The sequence below is a fragment of the Lepus europaeus genome, chromosome 1 (genome assembly GCF_033115175.1).
Source record: "Lepus europaeus isolate LE1 chromosome 1, mLepTim1.pri, whole genome shotgun sequence".
NCBI lineage: Eukaryota > Metazoa > Chordata > Mammalia > Lagomorpha > Leporidae > Lepus > Lepus europaeus.
The window spans coordinates 96,448,577-96,468,503 of NC_084827.1; the positions used below are offsets into that span (position 1 = coordinate 96,448,577).

At 34.5% G+C, this 19,927-nt stretch overlaps 1 protein-coding gene across 2 annotated transcripts in view; it reads left to right on the plus strand.

Annotated features, from left to right (window-relative positions):
* GALNT13 (polypeptide N-acetylgalactosaminyltransferase 13) overlaps nt 1-19,927 on the plus strand; it is a 489,696-nt gene that overhangs the window by 448,136 nt on the left and 21,633 nt on the right. For both annotated transcript variants that reach the window (XM_062199758.1, XM_062199766.1), the window contains exon 9: nt 13,740-13,838. In XM_062199758.1, the coding sequence (XP_062055742.1) occupies nt 13,740-13,838 (99 nt within the window). The remainder of the gene's footprint in view (nt 1-13,739; nt 13,839-19,927) is intronic.

Sequence of the window (19,927 nt, forward strand, 5' to 3'; positions counted from 1 at the left end):
AAGGTCACCAGGATAATTCCTGAGAATAAGTCCGAGGATCTTCTAACAGAGCTATATGTTTAATTCCAAGTTTAAAAATCCAATTTTATGCTTTCCTGCACTACATCAGGGACCTAATTGACTTCCAAAACAGTAATAATATAATTTAGTGTGGGAAAATTCCTTTCTACAATCAACTGAATTCAAATTAGCTATCCTCTGTAAAGGTTCAGGTGGCCACATTTTAAATTACAGAATACATTATGAAAAGCTTTTAAAGAAAGAGGTTACGTTGTAGTTTGTTTGTTATTTTGTTCTGTTTTAGTGGGGAGGAGAATGGTGGTGGAGTGGGGTTGGCGGTAAGGGAAGCATGCGTTTTACATATATCTATGAGGAAAGCACAGTGTATTAGAAAAGTTCCAGGGTATGGAATCAGGCGTTAGTGGGTTCAATTTCTGGCTTCCCAGCTTCCAACTTGAGTCATAGTAGGTGTCCTCTCTGGAGTCTCTGCCAATAGAATGAAGATAATAATCAAAGGTATGGGGTATTTGAATCATACAGCATCCAGCGCCAATGCCTGGCAAGAAGTAGTAGGTGCTTTATATGAATTATATTATTTAAAAATCACAACAACTCTATGACATGGAGTTTGTCGTTATCCCCAAGTTAATAAGGAAACATATGAGGTTTGTGATTGGCCTGTGGGTCACACAATTAACTATTGAAGTTTACATCTTTAAATTTATTTTTAAATTATTATTTTATTGTACATTTTATGGGGTACTGTGTGATATTATTTAGCATTTCCAACTCCTTAAACCTTATTTGGAAAACCTTAGAGTTAACAATAATTGCACATATTTATGGAGATACAGCATATTTCAATGAATATATGTAATGTGTACCAATCAAATAAGGGTCATTAACATTTCCCTCTATTGGTGTTGCTTTGTGTTTGGAGCCTTACAGTTCCTCCCTCTCTGTATTCATAAATCATATAATAGGTTATTATGGATCATAGTTACACCACTGTGCTGCAGAACATTAAAACTTACTCCTTCTATCTAACTGTATTCTGATACTCATTGTAACAGGAAGGAGAGAAATAGCCTATTTTGTTATTTTTATTCATTCAGAATACTTTTATTAAATAAGAGTTTAGGCTAGAACATTTGCTGTATGCTAAGGATACAATGCCAAGTCAAAAAAAAAAAAAAAAAAGAAACCTTTATTCTTAAGTCATTCTACTAAAATGAGGGGGAGGGATAGCTAGAGACAATAAAACGGATACAGCTATTCAGTAAAAATAAGTTTTATGACCTTTGTGGCATGCTAGAAACTGCTGTTTTGAAAACCAAATAAAGTTTAAAATTTGTGAAATATATTAAGTTTGGAGTTTTGTGGAATATTAATATACTGTAGTTTTCCACTTTAAAACCAGCTTTAAAGAAATGCAACCCAGCATCGGTTTCCATGGAAACAGAAGGACAAATTCACCAAGCACTAGTTCTCAATTCAATTTTGCATAGCCATGTATACATAATTTAAGATGCCTATTTCGATAATAAATTAGGGATGAACCGTTAATCGACAATAATTATTTAGTTAAAGCTTTTTTTCCTTCTTGCTGCCTATCATTAAATTATTGGCAGAATGTGAAAAGTCATATTTTCTTAAACAGTACATAGAAATGCATTCCATAAATAGTTAAAGTATGAAAGTACTTTAAGCATTCAAGCTACTTGTCATCAAAATAACAAAATTAGTTCTTTGTTGTGTATTTATGTGTACTTCTCACTTAGTTTCAAGTGAAATTATTAAGATTTAACAATTTATATATTTTTACACTTAGCTGGTTTTCAAAGTCTGTATATTAATATCATTGTGTATTGGTGAATATAAACATATTTCTATTAGTTTCTCATTATAACTTTTCTTGCTATGTTGGCAAATATGTAGTCTGTTTCTTTATAATAGTATATTGTCCAAAAAATAGTCTTCAGTAAAGTTAGTGATATCAAATAGTTGCATCTTAATTTCTTATGTTTTCTTCTTGCTCACATCATTGAAATATTACTTTATCCAGCACATGAGTTAATGAAATTTCCAATGGGAAGTTAAAAGCTGTGCAATTGCTTTGAACTAAAACCTTTAAGTAACTTAATGATGCATGTGCCTTTTAGACTCAATAAGCAAATCATAATGGAATAAGGAAGTTGAGCTCTTTGCAGCATTAAATTCCCTCTTAACTAGCCCTTTAGCTTATGTAGATTTAACATGCCAGATTCTGATCTTATAAAGATAAACAGTAATTCAAGTAAAACACTGAAAAATAAAGCCTTTTTAAAATAAAGTACCTTAGCCCAAATTTTTGGGCTGAGAGGCTGGCAATCTATGAGGTAAAATATATACATATAAAAATCTTTTTTATAAAAATGTATTTATTTAGTTGAAAGGCAAAGATATATATATATATGTATATATATATATATATATATATATATATATATATATATTGAGTTATATAGAATACAATAATAGCGGAGGGCAAAAGCAAAAAGATTTCTGGACTTAACTCTTGGGGCTTAAAATTTGCATTTGCAAGTTGCTTTGAAGATGTTTTGACATTATTCTGTGCATTTGAGCTCCGTGCTTGACCTCAGCACTTCTTTTTCCTCTTGGATCTTTTAACCATAGCAACTAGTCAAGGCCCTTGCACATACTGGTATTGTATTCCTTAAATATTGCTGAAGAGAAATTTTAAGTAACTAAATATAGACATCTGTGAAGCTATTAGCCTGCAGGGATTAAGGGTAAAATCAGTTACTGCCAGATGCAGATGCTAAAACGCTTAAAGGTTTACCCTTCTTATTGGTATCGGGAGATTTATTTATAGATGCACAGTATTCTTGACCCTTTAATAGGATAACCAGTCAGGAAGCCTCATTTTAGGTGACTTACACAAATGAGAACATGCCCATTGCCCCCTGATTTTATTTCTAAAACTCTTGGGGACCAAGTATCTAATTCTCATCTCAGGATAACCGAATATGCATACCTGTAAGCAGAATATGTCACTCTTCTTCGAATGCTAACCTTAAAGGATCGCTGGAGAGGGGGACTTGCACCGTGGCATAGAAGGCTAAGCCTTTGCCTGTGGTGCTAGCATTTCATATGGGTGCAGGTTTGAGTCCCAGGTGCTCTACTTCCAATCCAGCTCCCAGCTAATGCACTTGGGAAAGTAATGGAAGGTGGTCCAAGTGCATGGGCTCCTGTGCCCACATGGGAGACCTGGTAGAAAGCTCCTGGTTCCTGGCTGGCGCCACGGCTCACTAGGCTAATCCTCCACCTTGCGGCGCCGGCACACTGGGTTCTAGTCCTGGTCGGGGCACCGATCCTGTCCCGGTTGCCCCTCTTCCAGGCCAGCTCTCTGCTGTGGCCAGGGAGTGCAGTGGAGGATGGCCCAAGTGCTTGGGCCCTGCACCCCATGGGAGACCAGGAGAAGCACCTGGCTCCTGCCATCGGATCAGCGTGGTGCGCCAGCCGCAGCACGCCGGCCGCGGCGGCAATTGAAAGGTGAACCAATGGCAAAGGAAGACCTTTCTCTCTATCTCTCTCTCTCACTGTCCACTCTGCCTGTCAAAAAATAAAAAAAAAAAAAAATTAAAAAAAAAAAAAAAAAAAGCTCCTGGTTCCTGGCTCCACATCAGCACAGCACCAGCCATTGTGGTCATTTGGGACATGAACCAGCAGATGGAATATTTTGTCTCTCTCTCTCTCTCTCTCCCCCCCCCCCCATCTTTGCCTTTCAACTAAATAAATAAATCTTTTAAAAAAGAATGTTGAGCTGGGTAACTTAACTATAAACAGAATTAGCCATTTTATTATCTGTAAGTATGCATTTTATTGCATATTGCTGATAATTAGACTAGAACTCATTCTACTTTCATTGCTCAAATATATACAAATGTTTGGAACAAACAATTGCAGCAAATCATGCACCAGTTTGGAATTTCCTGAATTAGTTCTGAATTTTTGTTGTTGCTGTTATTATCCTCCAAAACAAATGAAATAGTTTATTTTGGTGTTCTTTGTTTCTTAATATAAGGCAGAGTTAAGGTATCACATAGCAAGAATTTTAAACCCTCACAATCATTAATTAAGAGTATTTTAGGCTGTGTCTGTATAAATCATGCCAGCTTGGATTTCTTAACTACATAGAATTTTGCCCTCATCCGTCTGGTTAATTCATAATTTGGGAAACAGGTAATGCACTTAAACAGATATCCTCCAATGGAATTATATTAAGACAATAGAAACATTAAATTCTATAATTTTCTGAAAATCTGCTTGTTTCCTTCTTTATAAAATAAAGATACACTGAATGAGGCTGACATATATTCAGTAATGATGATAAGTAACAGTGTGCTGTTAGAAGATAAACATGTTAGTATAATTAAAGCAAAAATAATTCTAGTTTCAGTTTAGACAGTCTTATTTTTAGAATGAATTTTGCATGCTAGTTACTTTCCATTTACTTTTTTAAAGCATAATTTTGAAGAACAACAACTATTGTATATATTTTTGGAATGCAGATTGACATTTAAATTCATGTATGCAAAGTATACTTATTAAATTAAGACAATAGACACCTTCCCCTCCTTACCGGAACCTTGGTGTTCCTGTTTTCTTTTATTTTTGTATGTTTTTATGTTTCCTGTTTTCAAAATATGTATATACCTTTAACTTTGATTTTGTACTTGTTGTCCAATCCCCTCTATCCTTCCTCTATCACTACCAGCAGTTTCTTTTAACTTCCTCATGAGAAAGAACATGAATTATTTCTGTTTTCATGTATGGCTTATTTCACTTAACATAATGGCCTCCAGCTTCATTGATTTTGCTGCAAAGACAGAATTTCTTCCCATTAATGGCTGAATAGTGTTTAGATAGAATACTATATGTATGTGTATATATCCCACCTTTTCTCTGTCCATTATTCTGTTGATGGACACCTTGGCTAATTCTGAATTCCTTACACTCTTTGCTCTACCATACTTGTATATCAGGAAATCTGATTATATTGTGAAATTATTTGCATGACCTCAATTCAATAGGCTGTCCCTCAGCATGAAGAGCATTTTGCTTTGAGTCTTCTTGACCTGGTTCCCAATATTTGATGCTAGAATGCTTTCATAAATGTTCCATGTGTTATCCCTATTGTCAATGTTTCCTCACACTATGTCTGTTCAACTAAAATTCAGTCTCCACTTATTCCATCCAGCCCTCCTTTATAATAAAATCTGCCTCCATTCCTGGAATCACTGAGATAAATTTGCATTCAGTATTTGGCCAAACTACTTACCTCACTATATGTTAATACTTTCATTTGTAAAATGAAAGTGATAGGTAGGCACATATGATAAAAAAAATAATAACTGGTAGTCGTTTTTCATTTTGACAAGTTTCCAAATCACAGACTCCTATCTATTGCTGTTTTCCCAGATTCCATGTCCAGCTAGTTGTATCTGACTTTATTTGATTTCCTATATCATATCCTCTTTATATCTGCTAAATCCTGTGAGACAAGTAATATTACATATCCAGAAACTATGAAACCATATTAAATGCGGGATAGTTATAATATTCAAATATAGGAAAGGCTTATTTTTATGCAATCTCCAAAGGAAATCTATTCTATAATTCTGAAAAAAATCTTGAAGCAATATTATTTTTGTATGTGAATATCTTTTAATTCCCCCATCAAAGCAGAAAGAACAAGTACGTTAGTAAAGCCAAGAACTGACAGATAATTTTGACAATAAAGTTAGTTTCAAGGTATTCTCACAAACTCTAAAATATGACTTGACAATTTCATAATGCCCATGGTACTGAATTTTGCAGGAGGAAGGAAACAAAGAAATGCAATGAGGTTTTTGATAGAAATAAGTCCAGGGCATTACCAAAATTTTCAATAGATACATATGAGAAATATTTTGTGGCTAATTTGATAAGAGTAACTTAAATTAAGATTTTTTTGGTAAGTAACTAAAAATCCTCCACTCTGATATCTGTAGAACCTGAACACTTTGCAACTTATCAATTCTTTAAACATAGCATCAGAAGCTTCTTCTTAGTAGAACTTCACAGAATAAGCCCAAATTGCAGGGGAAGGGACAATGGCAAATGAAATGAGAAGTACAGATAAAAAGGAGAGAGGTACATAGAGCCAGAAGATCTCAAAAGATAAAAGGGTATTTTTATAACACTTCAAAAAGGTACAGGAAACTGAATTCTAGACTGGTGAAGTTAGAAATGGTTTCCTGATCAAATCCTTCTTCTTCAAAGTTCAAGAAAATTGCTTTCATGGCAAAAAAGGAAAAAAAAGAAAAGAATAATACAAAAAAAGACGGATGCTATAAGACCATAGATTATAAAGAGTAGACAATGTAGACAATGTCTGTAAACAGTGCAAAAACATCAGTACTTCATGCTCATGTGACAGAGGAAAGTTGACACCAACATTTCAAAAGAGGCTATACTGAATGCTTTAAATGATGGGATACAAAAAATAGCAACATATGTCAGATTTAGAAAAACTCATAAATGAGGTCCTAGAATAAAGAATTAGAAAATCAATAGCAAAGCATTTAGAATGAAAGCTAAACTTGGAAGAACACATAATATATAATGCCAAAAGAAAATGCCCAAGTGTTTTAGAGGAGAAAACGAAAAACAGGAATTTTATAAACAAAAAAAAAAAGAAAATTATTCAATCAAAGTGACATATGTCAAAGAGGTCCAAACTAATGGAATTTCTTAAAAAGAATGCTCAAAGCAATGAGACAAAATGAACATCCTATAACTGATTCAAGGCAACTTTTCTGAAAGTAAAATTGAAAGTCTGTGTAGACAATGAGCATGTACTTCTGGAAGCATGATCCTTAGTGAACAAAATCAGAATTTCTTGTGGCAAATCTGTTTGATTTTAAAGAAAAGAAAATCAACTTGGCACCCCGGTAAGTAGATATTTTTTACTAACATAGAGGAAAAAAGAAGCTCCCACCAGAATTTTCAAGTGAAACCTCTTATGCTAGAAAAAAAATAGAATAACATTTTAAAGACACTCAGGAAAACATATTGTGAGCCAAGGACTTCAGATCTACCCAAATGATTTTTAAGTATAAAGGCCTCAGAAGTAGTTATCAACATATAAGAACTCAGAATATTGTTTCCAATAAATGGAAACATCATTTGCCCATTTTCTCAGGTCTAAAAACTTGGCCATGCTATTTGATTGATGTCCTTTTTTCAAGGCTTAGATCTAATCCAATTGTAAGTTCCATGACTACACATTAAAAACTTATCCCAAATCTACCACTGCAGCCTCATTTTTATCCTTGCATTACAAGCAACATCCTCTCTTACCTGTTTTCCAGCTGCCAGTCTTGGTATCCTCTTAATTGATTTTCTACACAACAGACAGAATATCCTCTTATTATACTCTATACTTAAATTCAAAGCTTGTCATTTCTTATATTATGTAGTCTTGGATACTCTAATTTATTCTTTGTTTGAGCACCCGTCCACATTGGTAGCCTATTATTTCTCAGAATTCTCCAGAAGTAAATGGCTTCTATTTGCTCTTTCCCTCCCTAGATGCTCTCCTATGGATGGAACTATTACTGTCCTCTCCATGAATTAAGGTGTCTTTTCACATAGCTTCTCAGAGTAGCCTTTCCTGATGGCTTTGCTAAAATAATGTCTATCACTTCCTCTAACCTTATGGTGCTTCATATTTCTTCATAGAGCTTCTTGATTTTCTGAAGTCTTAAAAACTTATCTGTTTATTGTACTTTTCCCTACCAAAATGTAAACTCCATTATGGAAGTAATTATGTCTGTTTTTCATTTCAATATCCTCTGCACATCAAATAGTCCTTGACATAGAAATATTTTCTCTCAATAATGTTTTTTGAATGAAGGAATGAATTTATAAAAATGTCACATACCAAAAAATAAAGTATATCTATTATATACAATAGATTCATAATATGTTGTTACTGAGGGCAAAATATTTTGAAGGCATTCTTTAATTCTATTCTGAATTTGTCATAAAGCAGAATGACCTGCATCTATAATTTGTCCCCTTAAAATGTCACTGTCAAGGTATGTTCTGGGATGAGTGTGCCTTCAATTTTCTGTTGCTCAGAGGAAAAACTTGACAAATGGCTCAGCCTGAAACCCCTGTAATTATTAACTTACTACATGTACCATGCACCTAGCAGAGGTTTTTAAAATCAGATTGCATGGCTTACATCTAAATGTGAAATAAAGATGGTACTAAGATCATCCACCCACTGGCTCACCAGACACCAAATTTTAGTATCAGTCTACCTGTACAAGAGCTGGGGAAGCTAGGTGAGAAACCACAATGTCAGGTTTCAGTATAGTAATAATAGAAGGCACACTGAAGATGGCTAGAAGAGAAGAGTTGCCCTTGTCACTTATCCTTAAACTCCAAGCAAGATAGCAGGGAGACATTTGTTTCCCACTTGGCAGAGAGAGAGGGAATTAAGTCCAAGTCTTAGTACCATTTCCCATACCAGGCCCGCCACAGTGAAACCCAGTGCAGGGAGGAGCATCACAGCACTTTCCTCCAGGCAAGTACCCATGGACTTAGCCTGTGAACCATGTTAATTAGGCATCCAAATGATTGCCCCCTCCACCCTTTGCACAACCTCTGGCAACAGAGTGTGGAGGATGGGGCATAAAATAAGCACAGAATGAGATATTGCAGAGCAGGGAAAAGCACAATATAAATAAATGGCTTTATACAGAAGGGAACTAAGCACAAAGCATCTGCAGTTCCATCTATGAGATCAACCCTGAACCAAGAGGGACTTCACTTGGTAGAGGAAAGTGTAAGTAGTATGTCCCCAAATGTCCCCATGTGTGTCATAGACATCTGAGGCACTTATCACTGGAGAACTGTGGCCTTCACATTTAAGCTCAGATTGGGAAGTTGCCAGGTTACCACACTATTGCCTTGCTTTGAAGAAAAAGTCAACCCATATTGTACCTCCTCAACTTAGACTCTTGCTGCAATGGAGCCTTTTACGACACCACCCATCTGGAGTTCTGTGAAGAACTGATCCCAGCAGTTCAGAGCAGCTTTATAGACTCAATCCTGTGACCCAGGCAGGAGGTCATACCCACGCTCCCTCAGTCCTAGAAAGAACCTGAGCAGCCCACCATAAATGGCTAGTCCTGAAAAGGACTTAAGAAAACAATTAGGCAGCCTTATAGAACCTCCTGCTACCCTTGAAGTAGTCAGATGTCCCCACCCAAGCACCGTTGGCCCCAGAAAGTAACCAAACAGACCTTAGCAGCTTAGCCCCCAGAGATCCAGGAAAGCTGGCAAACAGCTCCATACCTGTTGTCAGACCCTCAGCACACTTCCACGCAGCCGTTCTTGTCCCTGTAAGGACCCAGGAAGACCTCCCTGAGCAAATTGGCCCTCCATAGGCTGTACATGAAGTACCTGTACAGCATGTGGACGCTGACAGCTGCCTCTTCTGAAAACAGCAGTGTTGCCTTGCACCAATGCTTCCTTTATAAACTGGCTTGCACCAACTTTCACCCGGCATGCTGTGCCAAATCTATCTAAGCCAAGAAAGATAGCTTCATACTCATCCAATGCACAGACGCTGACAGGAGCCTCATACCTACAGCCTGGTGCACCATACCCAGAGGACTACCCTCACACCAAGGGAGTTGCATGCATCCCAACTAGCAGTCAGCGTGGTCCCACAATCTCTACTGCTCTGCCACTGAGACACCTGCAGGCATCAATGTTAATTACAAGTGATGAAACTCTACATGCATACTACACTAAAGTGCCCACCAGGAACCAAAAGTACTTCAGTATATCTAACCAAAACATCATGAGAAGCCTTTTTACTATGATAATCATCCCATAAACTTTATATAACAGTTGACCCACCAGATGCATAACAAAAGGACTCACAAGAATGGGGAAAAGATAAGATATCATCAAAGAAGCAGAATAACTTTTGAGCTACAGACTACCAAGAAATGGAAATTGAGGAATTGCTGACAAAGAAATCTAAATAATGATTTTATAGAAACAGTGGGATACAAGAGAATACAGAAAGATAATTCAGTATAATTAGGAAGACAATTCATTGTATAAATGAGAAATTCCACAAAGAGACAGAGATCATAAAAATGAACCAATCAGAAATGTTGGCGGTAACTCCATATATGAAAATAAAAATACAGTTGGAGGCCTGAAAAATAGAATTTAGCGAACAGAAGAATGCATTTCTGATATTTAAAATGGTTCTTTTGAAATAACCCAGCCAAAAAAAAGGAAAAGAAAAAAATGTGAAACAATGAAGGAAGACTTTGAGATTTGTGGGACACCATTAAAGGAGAAAAAATTAAAATTACATGTATTCAATAAGGATATGAGAAGTGAAAAAGTCATTGAAAAACATGTTCAATGGAATTATGTCTGAAAATTTTCCAAATATTAAGAAACATAAAGACATCCATGTCCAGACAGCCCAAAAGACCCCTAATAGTTTCAACCAAAAAAAATCTATTGAAGAAATATTAAAATGAAATGAAAATTACAAGACAAAGGATAATTCTTAAATCATCAGAAATGTCAAATCAGTTATAAATGGATGCCCAAGAGATTAACAGCAGAATTCTTGACTGAAACTCTAGAGTTAAGAAAAGAATGGGATGAAATATTCAAAATCCTGAAAGAAAAAACTTGCCAGCCAAGAATGCTATACCCAGTTAAGCTATATATTAGAAATGAAGGATATCTAAAGACCTTCTATTGTCAACAAAAACTGAAAGAATTCATCATCACTAGGCTGACCCTAAGGGAAATACTTAAGCAAGTCATACATTAATAGGAGAAGGATGATAAACATCACCATGAAACAAGTGAAAGTATCAATTTCAATAGCAAAGCAGAAATAGGAAAAAAAAAGAAAAAAATAATTTAATTTCTTCAGTACATGTGGGCCTATTCAAAATTTTTTTCATTTCCATTTTCTCATTTTTTTGCTTTTAAGAAATATGTGCATAAGTATAAATTTCAAAGTCCTTATAATTGTTTAATAACCTTTAAAAATTAAAAGTAGAGCTACCACATGATCTAGCAATCATACTACTGGGTACATATTGGTATATATCCACAGAAAATGAAAGTAGTCTTTCAAAGAGACATCTGTACTCTGATGTTTAAGCCATATTTAGTGTCCTTCATCAGATAAAAGAATAAAAATATATGTACTATTCACTCATAATGTTGAAATCCTATCATTTTCAGTTACATGGAAGAAACTAGGGACATTATGTTAGGTGAAATGAGCTAAACACAGAAAATAAATACATAATGTAACTGATATCTGGAATCTAAAAAGTCAACATCATAGAAGATAAGAGTAGAACAGAGGTTCCCAGGGTTGGCATTGTAGCACAAACCACAATGCAAGCGTCCCATATGAGCACCAGTTTGAGTCCTAGCTGCTCCACTTCTGATCCAGCTTCCTGCTAATGTGCCTAGGAAATCAGTGGACAATGCTCCAAGTACTTGGGTCCCTGCCACACATGTAGGCGTCCCAGATTGAGTCCCAGGCTCCTGGATTTGGCTTTACCCACCTGAGCCATTGAAACTATTTGGGAAGTGCACCAGAAGATAAAAATTCTGTGAGTGTGTGTGTATCTCTATATATAAATATATAATATATAAATATATTATATAAATATATTATATAAATAATAATAATATTTTTCCAGTTGGTGGAAAATAGAGTATAGGACATGGAGAGAGGTGAGTCAATGGATACAAAGTTACAGTTAGATAGGACCAGCAAATTTTGGTGTTCTAATGCAAAGTAGGTTAACTGTTGCACAGTATGATAAAAAAAGTATTCTATATTTCAAAACAACTAGAATATTTTAAAGTAAGTAATTAAATTGATAAGCAGAGAAATATACAGATACAGAACTGCTATCTACTATTTCATTCTCCAAATGCCTTCAGCAGCCAACGACAGAATTGGCTGAAATCAGGAGTCAGGATTTCAATCTAGGTCTAGATCTGCCACATGGGTGACAGGAACCCAGTCACCTGGACTATCAGTGCTTTCCCAGTATCTGCACCAACAGCTGAGCCAGAGTTGAGACCCAGACACTCCAGTATGGGACATGAACAACTTCACCAGTGTATTAATTGCTGAGTTAAATGTTTGCCCCAAGGGAGGATTTTTAATGTTCTCACCACAAAGAAATATAAATGTTTGAAGTAATATATATGCTAATTAATATTGATCATCACACAACACATACAAGTATTGAAATATCACACTGTACCCCACAAATATGTATAATTATGTGTCAATAGAAAAAGCTCAGAGAGTTTCATGTTGATGGAAAATGTAAATTAATCATATTTGAGATATTTAATTTTCTAATTATTATATTACATTAGTTTATACATTTTTAGGATTCTGAATCATTGATAAAAGCGTTATTTTCAAAAAGTCTTCCTTTTATACAAGTTAACAAGGTGAATCTTATGTAAATCATTTAAAATTAGTTAACATATGTAAGTCGATGAGATTGTGTACCATACGTAGAGCTATTCACTACATCAAGGTATTATCCTAACGCACCCTCTGTAAATATATATTTATATAATAAGTTACTAATGTTAGTCATTTGCCTAGGTCAAGATACGTATACCTAAAGCATAGATAACTTGATGTATTCAAGTAATTTTGCTGAGTGAATAGTAAACTGTGGATGTCCTTATGTGAATCAGAGATGTGAACTTTTCAGGAGCTAAATGGACAAGTATAAATACATAGAGTTCAGACTAAGGGGAAAATCTGAGTCATGCCGTGTATTAGATGAGTTCTTTTACTTTTTTTCTACTCATTTTTTTTGTTCAAGTTAGTAATTTGGGCATTTTTAAACTCAGTGAATGACTTTTCTAATTATGCTTGGCTCAGATATGTATTAAGTTTATGTTAATGATGGGACTAATGCAATGTTTGAGTGTATACCAAGAACTTTATGTCTGCAGTTGGAAATTTAAACTTTTTTTGAGGAATTTATAATGTGAAATCACCATTTAGCCTTGTAATAGCTTTTCTTAGAGTCAAGTACTTTCCATTAAGGTTGACATTAGTATATGAAAGAAGATGTATGAATGTGTTTTAGTCAAAGAAATACACAATCTAATTAATCTCTATTAATACACAGAATGAAGCATCTATTAATGAAGCAATTTTAAAAAACATAAATTTGCATGCTTAATGAATTTATTTTTATTAAGTTGCTTATATTACCATAGAAGTTAAAGAATGGACTGTGGAATTTGAGAACTGCCCCAGTTTTTAGATACTTTTTGTAAAGAATTTCTAATTCATAATATGAAAATGCTTTCTTCTCTGATACTATGCTACAAACAAGAAATGCCTGTTGATGAGTTGCTAATGGCAATGCCAGCACTGTTCAGTTTTGCTCTAGTAGGAGTTAGAATTTTATATAAGTCCAAGAATGGATATAGAAAATGAAAAAAAAAAATAACCACAGATTTTTCTTTGAGAACTGTTCTAACAAACCTGCATAATTTCATAGTATCAGAAAGATTTTTGTGACTTAAATAATTATATAACTTGTGTTTTATCCTTTTTTATGTATATTTAGATAAGAAATGTTGAAACCAATCAATGTCTAGACAACATGGGCCGCAAAGAAAATGAAAAAGTGGGCATATTCAACTGTCATGGTATGGGAGGAAATCAGGTAAACTCTTTTTTATCAGGTTCATATATTGGGGAAAAATAGTTTTGTTCAAACTATCACAATAAGCACAAGCTAATACCAATAAAACATTAGTTTAGAAAATGGGAATTCAAATAAAAAATCAACTTGGCTTTTCACAATGTTTTAAAATTTATATAAGGTGAAAAAAGTCCATGTATTTCATATAAACAGCTTTAGGATCCTAGTGATACTTCCCACCCTACCCTCTCTCCCATATATTTTCCCGCCCTCCTTCCTCCTTCCATTTTTATTCTTTTAATTTTTATGATGACATACTTTCAGTTTATTTTATAGTCAAAAGATTAGCATTCCCTCAAGTAAAAAATTCAACCATTTGTAATAAGAAAAAAAAAACAAAACTGTTCCTCAACAGTAGAGGCAAGGGCTGTAAACAATCATCAAATCTCAAATGTACTGTAAATTTAATAAAAATGTCACTGGCCTTACAGTTAATGAAGATAGACAAATTTTAGACTCATTTTACATATATAGTGACGACTACACTTTCTTCTGCTATGAAATGAATAGTATTTAAAAAAATCCATGAAGAATTGTGATGTTTTTCCAGTGGTGTTTAAGTGTATTTTATTATGTTTTATATTATGTATATCATGATTTCTATGAGTTTTTGAAATTCAGTAAAAATTTAAAATACATTGATGACTGATGAAATATCTAGGACAACTTTTTATGTGTATGAATGCAGTTAATTATTAGAGACTTACCAGTGCATAGCAAAAAATCTTGTTCTGTCTTTAAGCATTGGAATGTGGTTGTGTAAGATAAGCCAGGTGAAGGCTCCTTGGCTTTGAGACTTTGGACTTGAATAATCCTGTTTCCATGGACACTTTGAGCGGTAGAATTTGAACCTGCTGCAAACCATAACAATACAACAGTTTAAGATAATCATCATCTGTAGACAGGTTGTCTAAGAAACTGGAAATAACCACAGCAGTGAATTTGTTGTTTAGTGACAGAATTTCTGGGCTGTAGTGAACTGAGATTGCAAAAGTAATTCTGTCCAGTACATGATCAGTTGTGTGTGATATGGTGGAATGTTTCAAGAGTCCAAACAGAAATACATGTATCATTTCTAGAATTTAAGGTGAGAATAAAATGAACACTGTTGACTTTTGTTACCACATTTCAGACAGAGGATTAAATTTCTCCCCTAAAAATTAAAATCTGAATTAGTGTTCTAAAGTTTCAGGGCAAGCAAGAAAATATTTAAACAAGTTTATAAATTACAGCATGGAAAAAATATGAGTGGAAAAACATGGTAGAAGCAGTAACACAGGCAGAATCACAAGGAAGCCTTAAAAATTTTTCCAGATTATTATAATGTTGATTCGCACTGAATATGAGGCCTCTACTCTGATATTCTAATGGAGTAGCAATAAATCCAGCAGAAAATGGTCAAAAACTTCACTAAATATATGAGAATTTAACTTCCCCACATAATAAAAAACCTGAAGGTAATTAGCTGTTGACATAATTTAGGTCCTTGATGATTCCATCAAGCAATCAGAAATGTTGTATCTTTCCATTCTTCAGTCCTTAACTTTTATCATCAACCGGTCAGAAGTGGGCAACTGAGACTCAAAGGTCATGTCCACATTCAAGGCATGTCCATATTCAAGTGGGATAGGAAAGACTGGAAATAACCATGTTTGTTCTTTTAGTGGGAAAAACAAAAGGCTTTTGAGAGACTTGTTACATCTCTCTGCCCAGAAAATGCCCAGGGCAAAAAAAAAAAAAAAAACCCTGAATACTTAGCCTCCCACTCTCCATGGTTGCTCTTCCCAGTTCATTGCAGTAGATAAGCGGTAGATGTTTAGAGGTGTCAGTCATAGCCTCTTTCAAGATTATGAGAGGAAACCAACTAATCTATACCATGATAACATACGGAATTCAATAAAGAAACATAATTCTGATATAACTGTGATGCTAATACAGGTGAAGAAAGAAGTACTATAGTCAATGGTAAAAAGAATAAGTATTTGTGTGCAATATTTGTCTAAATGACTATAGCTCATAAATATTAAAATATACATTATTCACTTACAAGTTTTCCAATACCCAGAAGTACCCTGTTAAAATTTCAGTTAAAACAATTGAAAAAAATATAGGGTTCATCTTACTTTCAGTGGTGTATGTAACCATTTTCTACACCTAGCATCTATAATATGTGAATATTTATATAAGTGGTGTATAATCTGTTAAAAATGCATAGCAATCTATTTGGAATTGCCTCTGGAGAGGAAAAATGTGGGAAGAAGATTGGGTTACAGCAGAAATTTCGTGCTTTTTACCCCACTTTTTTTTCTATATGTGGGTACAACATTCATAGTTAAGCAAATTAAAATGCAGAAAATTAAACTTTTTTGAGAATATCATTTTGCAGCATCACTCTGACCAGATCAATTGGAGAACTTATAGATAAGTTACCTAATATTTTGAGAATTTAATAATTGACTATCTATAAAATAGATTTCCCTCATTTTTTCTCTAAAGACAATAAAATTTATAAAATTATCAGAAAGCATAACACGTGCTAGATATCCAATATATATTGATTTATTAAACATTATTTATTCTCTTTGCTTACTATTTCCATTTCTGTTCTCAATTATTTCTTTTTTGATTTCTAAAGGTAAAAAATAAAATGTCCATTGAATGTCTAATGCCAAGGGCAAGATAAAAATGTAAACTTTACCTTCGTACTGCTGAGCTGAAAAGAATGAATTTCCACTTCTGTTATTTTAAATCTAATTATATTATTAAAATCAAACAATCACATAAACCTCATGATAGTGTTGTGATTTCTGCTTTGATATTATTCAGTGTTTCCAGGTTAGCTAATACAAGGGACGTGTTTAAATATTTGTCTTGCTCATATTAAAGAAGAACAAATTCTCACATCTAACCTTTATGATTTTATTGATACTCTTTTATGTTACCATGGAAGCAGCATCTATTTTTATCGTTACTTATTTTTGAATTGTTGCTAGTAGCCCCACCTAAAAAATCCATATTCTCTCTCTTGCTTTTTCACAAACATCATAGCAAACATTAACATAATGTAACTCAGTTGTATTTTTAAAAGAAATTATATTTGTTAACAACTTACCTTAACCATATCTTCTTGCACATGAATTTTGTTGGTTTGCTTATAAATCCTTGGATGAATCAGAAATAATTTACTTTTCAGTAATTGTTGGAAATCCTTTTCTTAAACGCTCAAATATCTTGAAAAAAATATAAAATTGACTTACTTGAAGTGTTTTGTAGCAGAAATACTGTGAAAACAAGCTAGTAAGTGGAGAATTATTTAATTTGACACTTGATCATCTTGAGGAACTCTTTTTAAGACTTTTAAAGTACAGGTTATCTACTTTAAAATAATGACATACTTACATTCCATTCCGATATTGAAATGCTTTCTTTTCATTAACATGTAACATCATGATGAACACTATACATTTCAAAAGAAAATAAAGAAGAATTTTATTAAACAGAACTTTTTTTATTTTTTTTTTATTTTTTATTTCATAAATGTGAATTTACAAAGTGCAACTTTTGTATTGTTGTGGTTTCCCCCCCAACCTCCCTCCCTCCCGTGGCCCTCACCTCTCCCTCTCCCATCCCACCCTTTATCAAGTTTCATTTTCAATTACCTTCATATACTGAAGATCAACTTAGTATATACTAAGCAAGGATTTCAACAGGCTGCATTCACACAACCACACAAGGTATAGGGTATTGTTCGACTAGTAGTGTGTTTAAGTTTCATAGTAAAACACATTAAGGACAGAGATCCTACGTGAGGAGCATGTACCCAGTGACTCCTGTTGTTGATTTAACAATTGGCACTCTTGTTTATGACGTCAGCAATCACCCGAGGCTCTTGCTATGAGCTGTCTAGGCTATGGAAGTCCCTTGAGTTCACCGACTCTGAACTTGTTTAGTCAAGGCCATGTCACAGTGGAGGTTCCTTCCTCCCTTCAGAGAAAGGCGCCTCTCTCCTTGATGGCCTGTTCCTTCTGCTGGGGTCTTGTTCACCAGGGTCTTTCATTTAGATTTAAACAGAACTCTTTATATGTAGAAAAAAACTTTAAGATGTACTGTTTTGGAGTGTGTTACTAGATGTTATGGAATCATATTCTCTGTTTTTCAGAAAAGATGCCGTAGATTCTTGGCAGGAGTCCCATATCCCCTACAATGTTAATGATTCATCACTGTATCTTTATTCCCACCATCTTCCCTGAGCTCTACAGGCATCTCAAACTTATCTTAATCCAGTTGGAATCATTTCCTTCCCTTTTACATGTCATACAACATTGAAAGCCAGTATGGACATGTCACTTCTGAAATATAAGTGTTTACCAAATCCTGAAATTTCATTGTGACAAATGTCCTTTGACACTTGCTTCTCATTCTCTTCATAACCAGATGATCTTACTTATATATTCTTTCACCTGTAAATTACAAATCCTCACTATTTACCTGACTACATCATTCATGCTACATTACATTTAAAATCTGATTAAAATCTCCAACAGTTCTCTACTGTCCAAAGAATGAAGTCCAAATTCCTTAATATGATATAAAATCCCCTCATAATTTTGTCCCTTGCTGGTTTTCCAGCCTATATCCCTTAATATCCAAGCAGTCTTGAGTTCAAGATACAAGTCTGAGTTTCCCATTCAGGCTATGAGCATTTTCATATCTCTAGACTTTACTTACTGTTCTCTGTATCATTGGCTACATCTTGTTCCACTCAACAGACTTTGGGCATGCTCACCATTCAAAAGCTAAATAATCTAGCTTGCCTCCTGCAGTCTTTTGGTTAGCACTATTTTAACCTAAATAGGAAATCATTTTAACAGATAAAGTATAATTTGTTTTGTCAATCCCAAAATGTTTAACACATAACATACTTGTATATTTTTATTGTTATAGACCAGGTAGAGTATCTTTGTACCTAACAATCTTCTGAGCATTCATTTTTGCTTCTTTAAAAAAAATAATTAGAAGTAAATTAGTTAAATCGAAGGCTTGGCAACATTTCAATGTGTAGTGAAGAAATGTCCTCTTTTCAAGTTTTAAGCAATCTCATAACATTGGCATAGGAAGAGATGCCATGATAAACATTTATGGTGCATTATCAACTTTGCTTTTCACAACACTCTTTGAAGGGCATACTATTATCCTTGTTTTACTCTCAATGAGTTTGATAGATTAGGTTGCATGATTAAGATGGTAAAAGTAGGTTAAAACCATTTGTGTCAAAAACCAAGTTTAGAATCACGGTATTTGCATTGACTCCCAACCACACTCCTCAAAAACTAAAATCACAGTAGCCAACCCTGTTTATCATGTGTATTGTTTTGGTTTTCAAATACTTACATTTGTAAAAGGCAGAATGACAGAGAGACACATACACACACACGCACACACACACACACAGAGAGGGGGGGGGGAGATACAGCATACAGCTTCACATCATTCTGCTAGCTCACTCCCCAAATGCCTACAGCATCCAGTGCTGGACCAGGTGGAAGCCAGAGGCCAGGAATTCCATCCGGGCTTCCTGTGTGTTTGGCAGACTCAAGTACTTGAGCCATATCCACTGCCTTCTCAGGTGCATTCAGGATGCTAATTTGGAATCAGAGGCGCAATGACTTGAATTGGCACTTTGATATGGGATGCTGGCATGGGAAGTGGGACAACCCACTGCACCACAATGCCAGTCTCTGTTGGCTTACATTTTGCCAATTTATAATCAGGCAAATATTTCACCTGTTTGAACTATGTTTCTATTATTAATTCATTTAAAAATTTGAAATTGGCACTTACACCTTTAAAATTTGGCACCGTAAATTTCTTATATTTTCGCTTATGCTTTATGGGAGTTTGGGTTTGTTTTATCTTGTAATCTGTAAGGATACTTAATTAAATAATATTGTTACTACTCTGGGTCATGTAGGTTGCAGATATTTCCTGATTTTGTCATGTTGTTTATAGTATATTTCCATGTACACACTTTTAAGCAGTTTATATTTTCC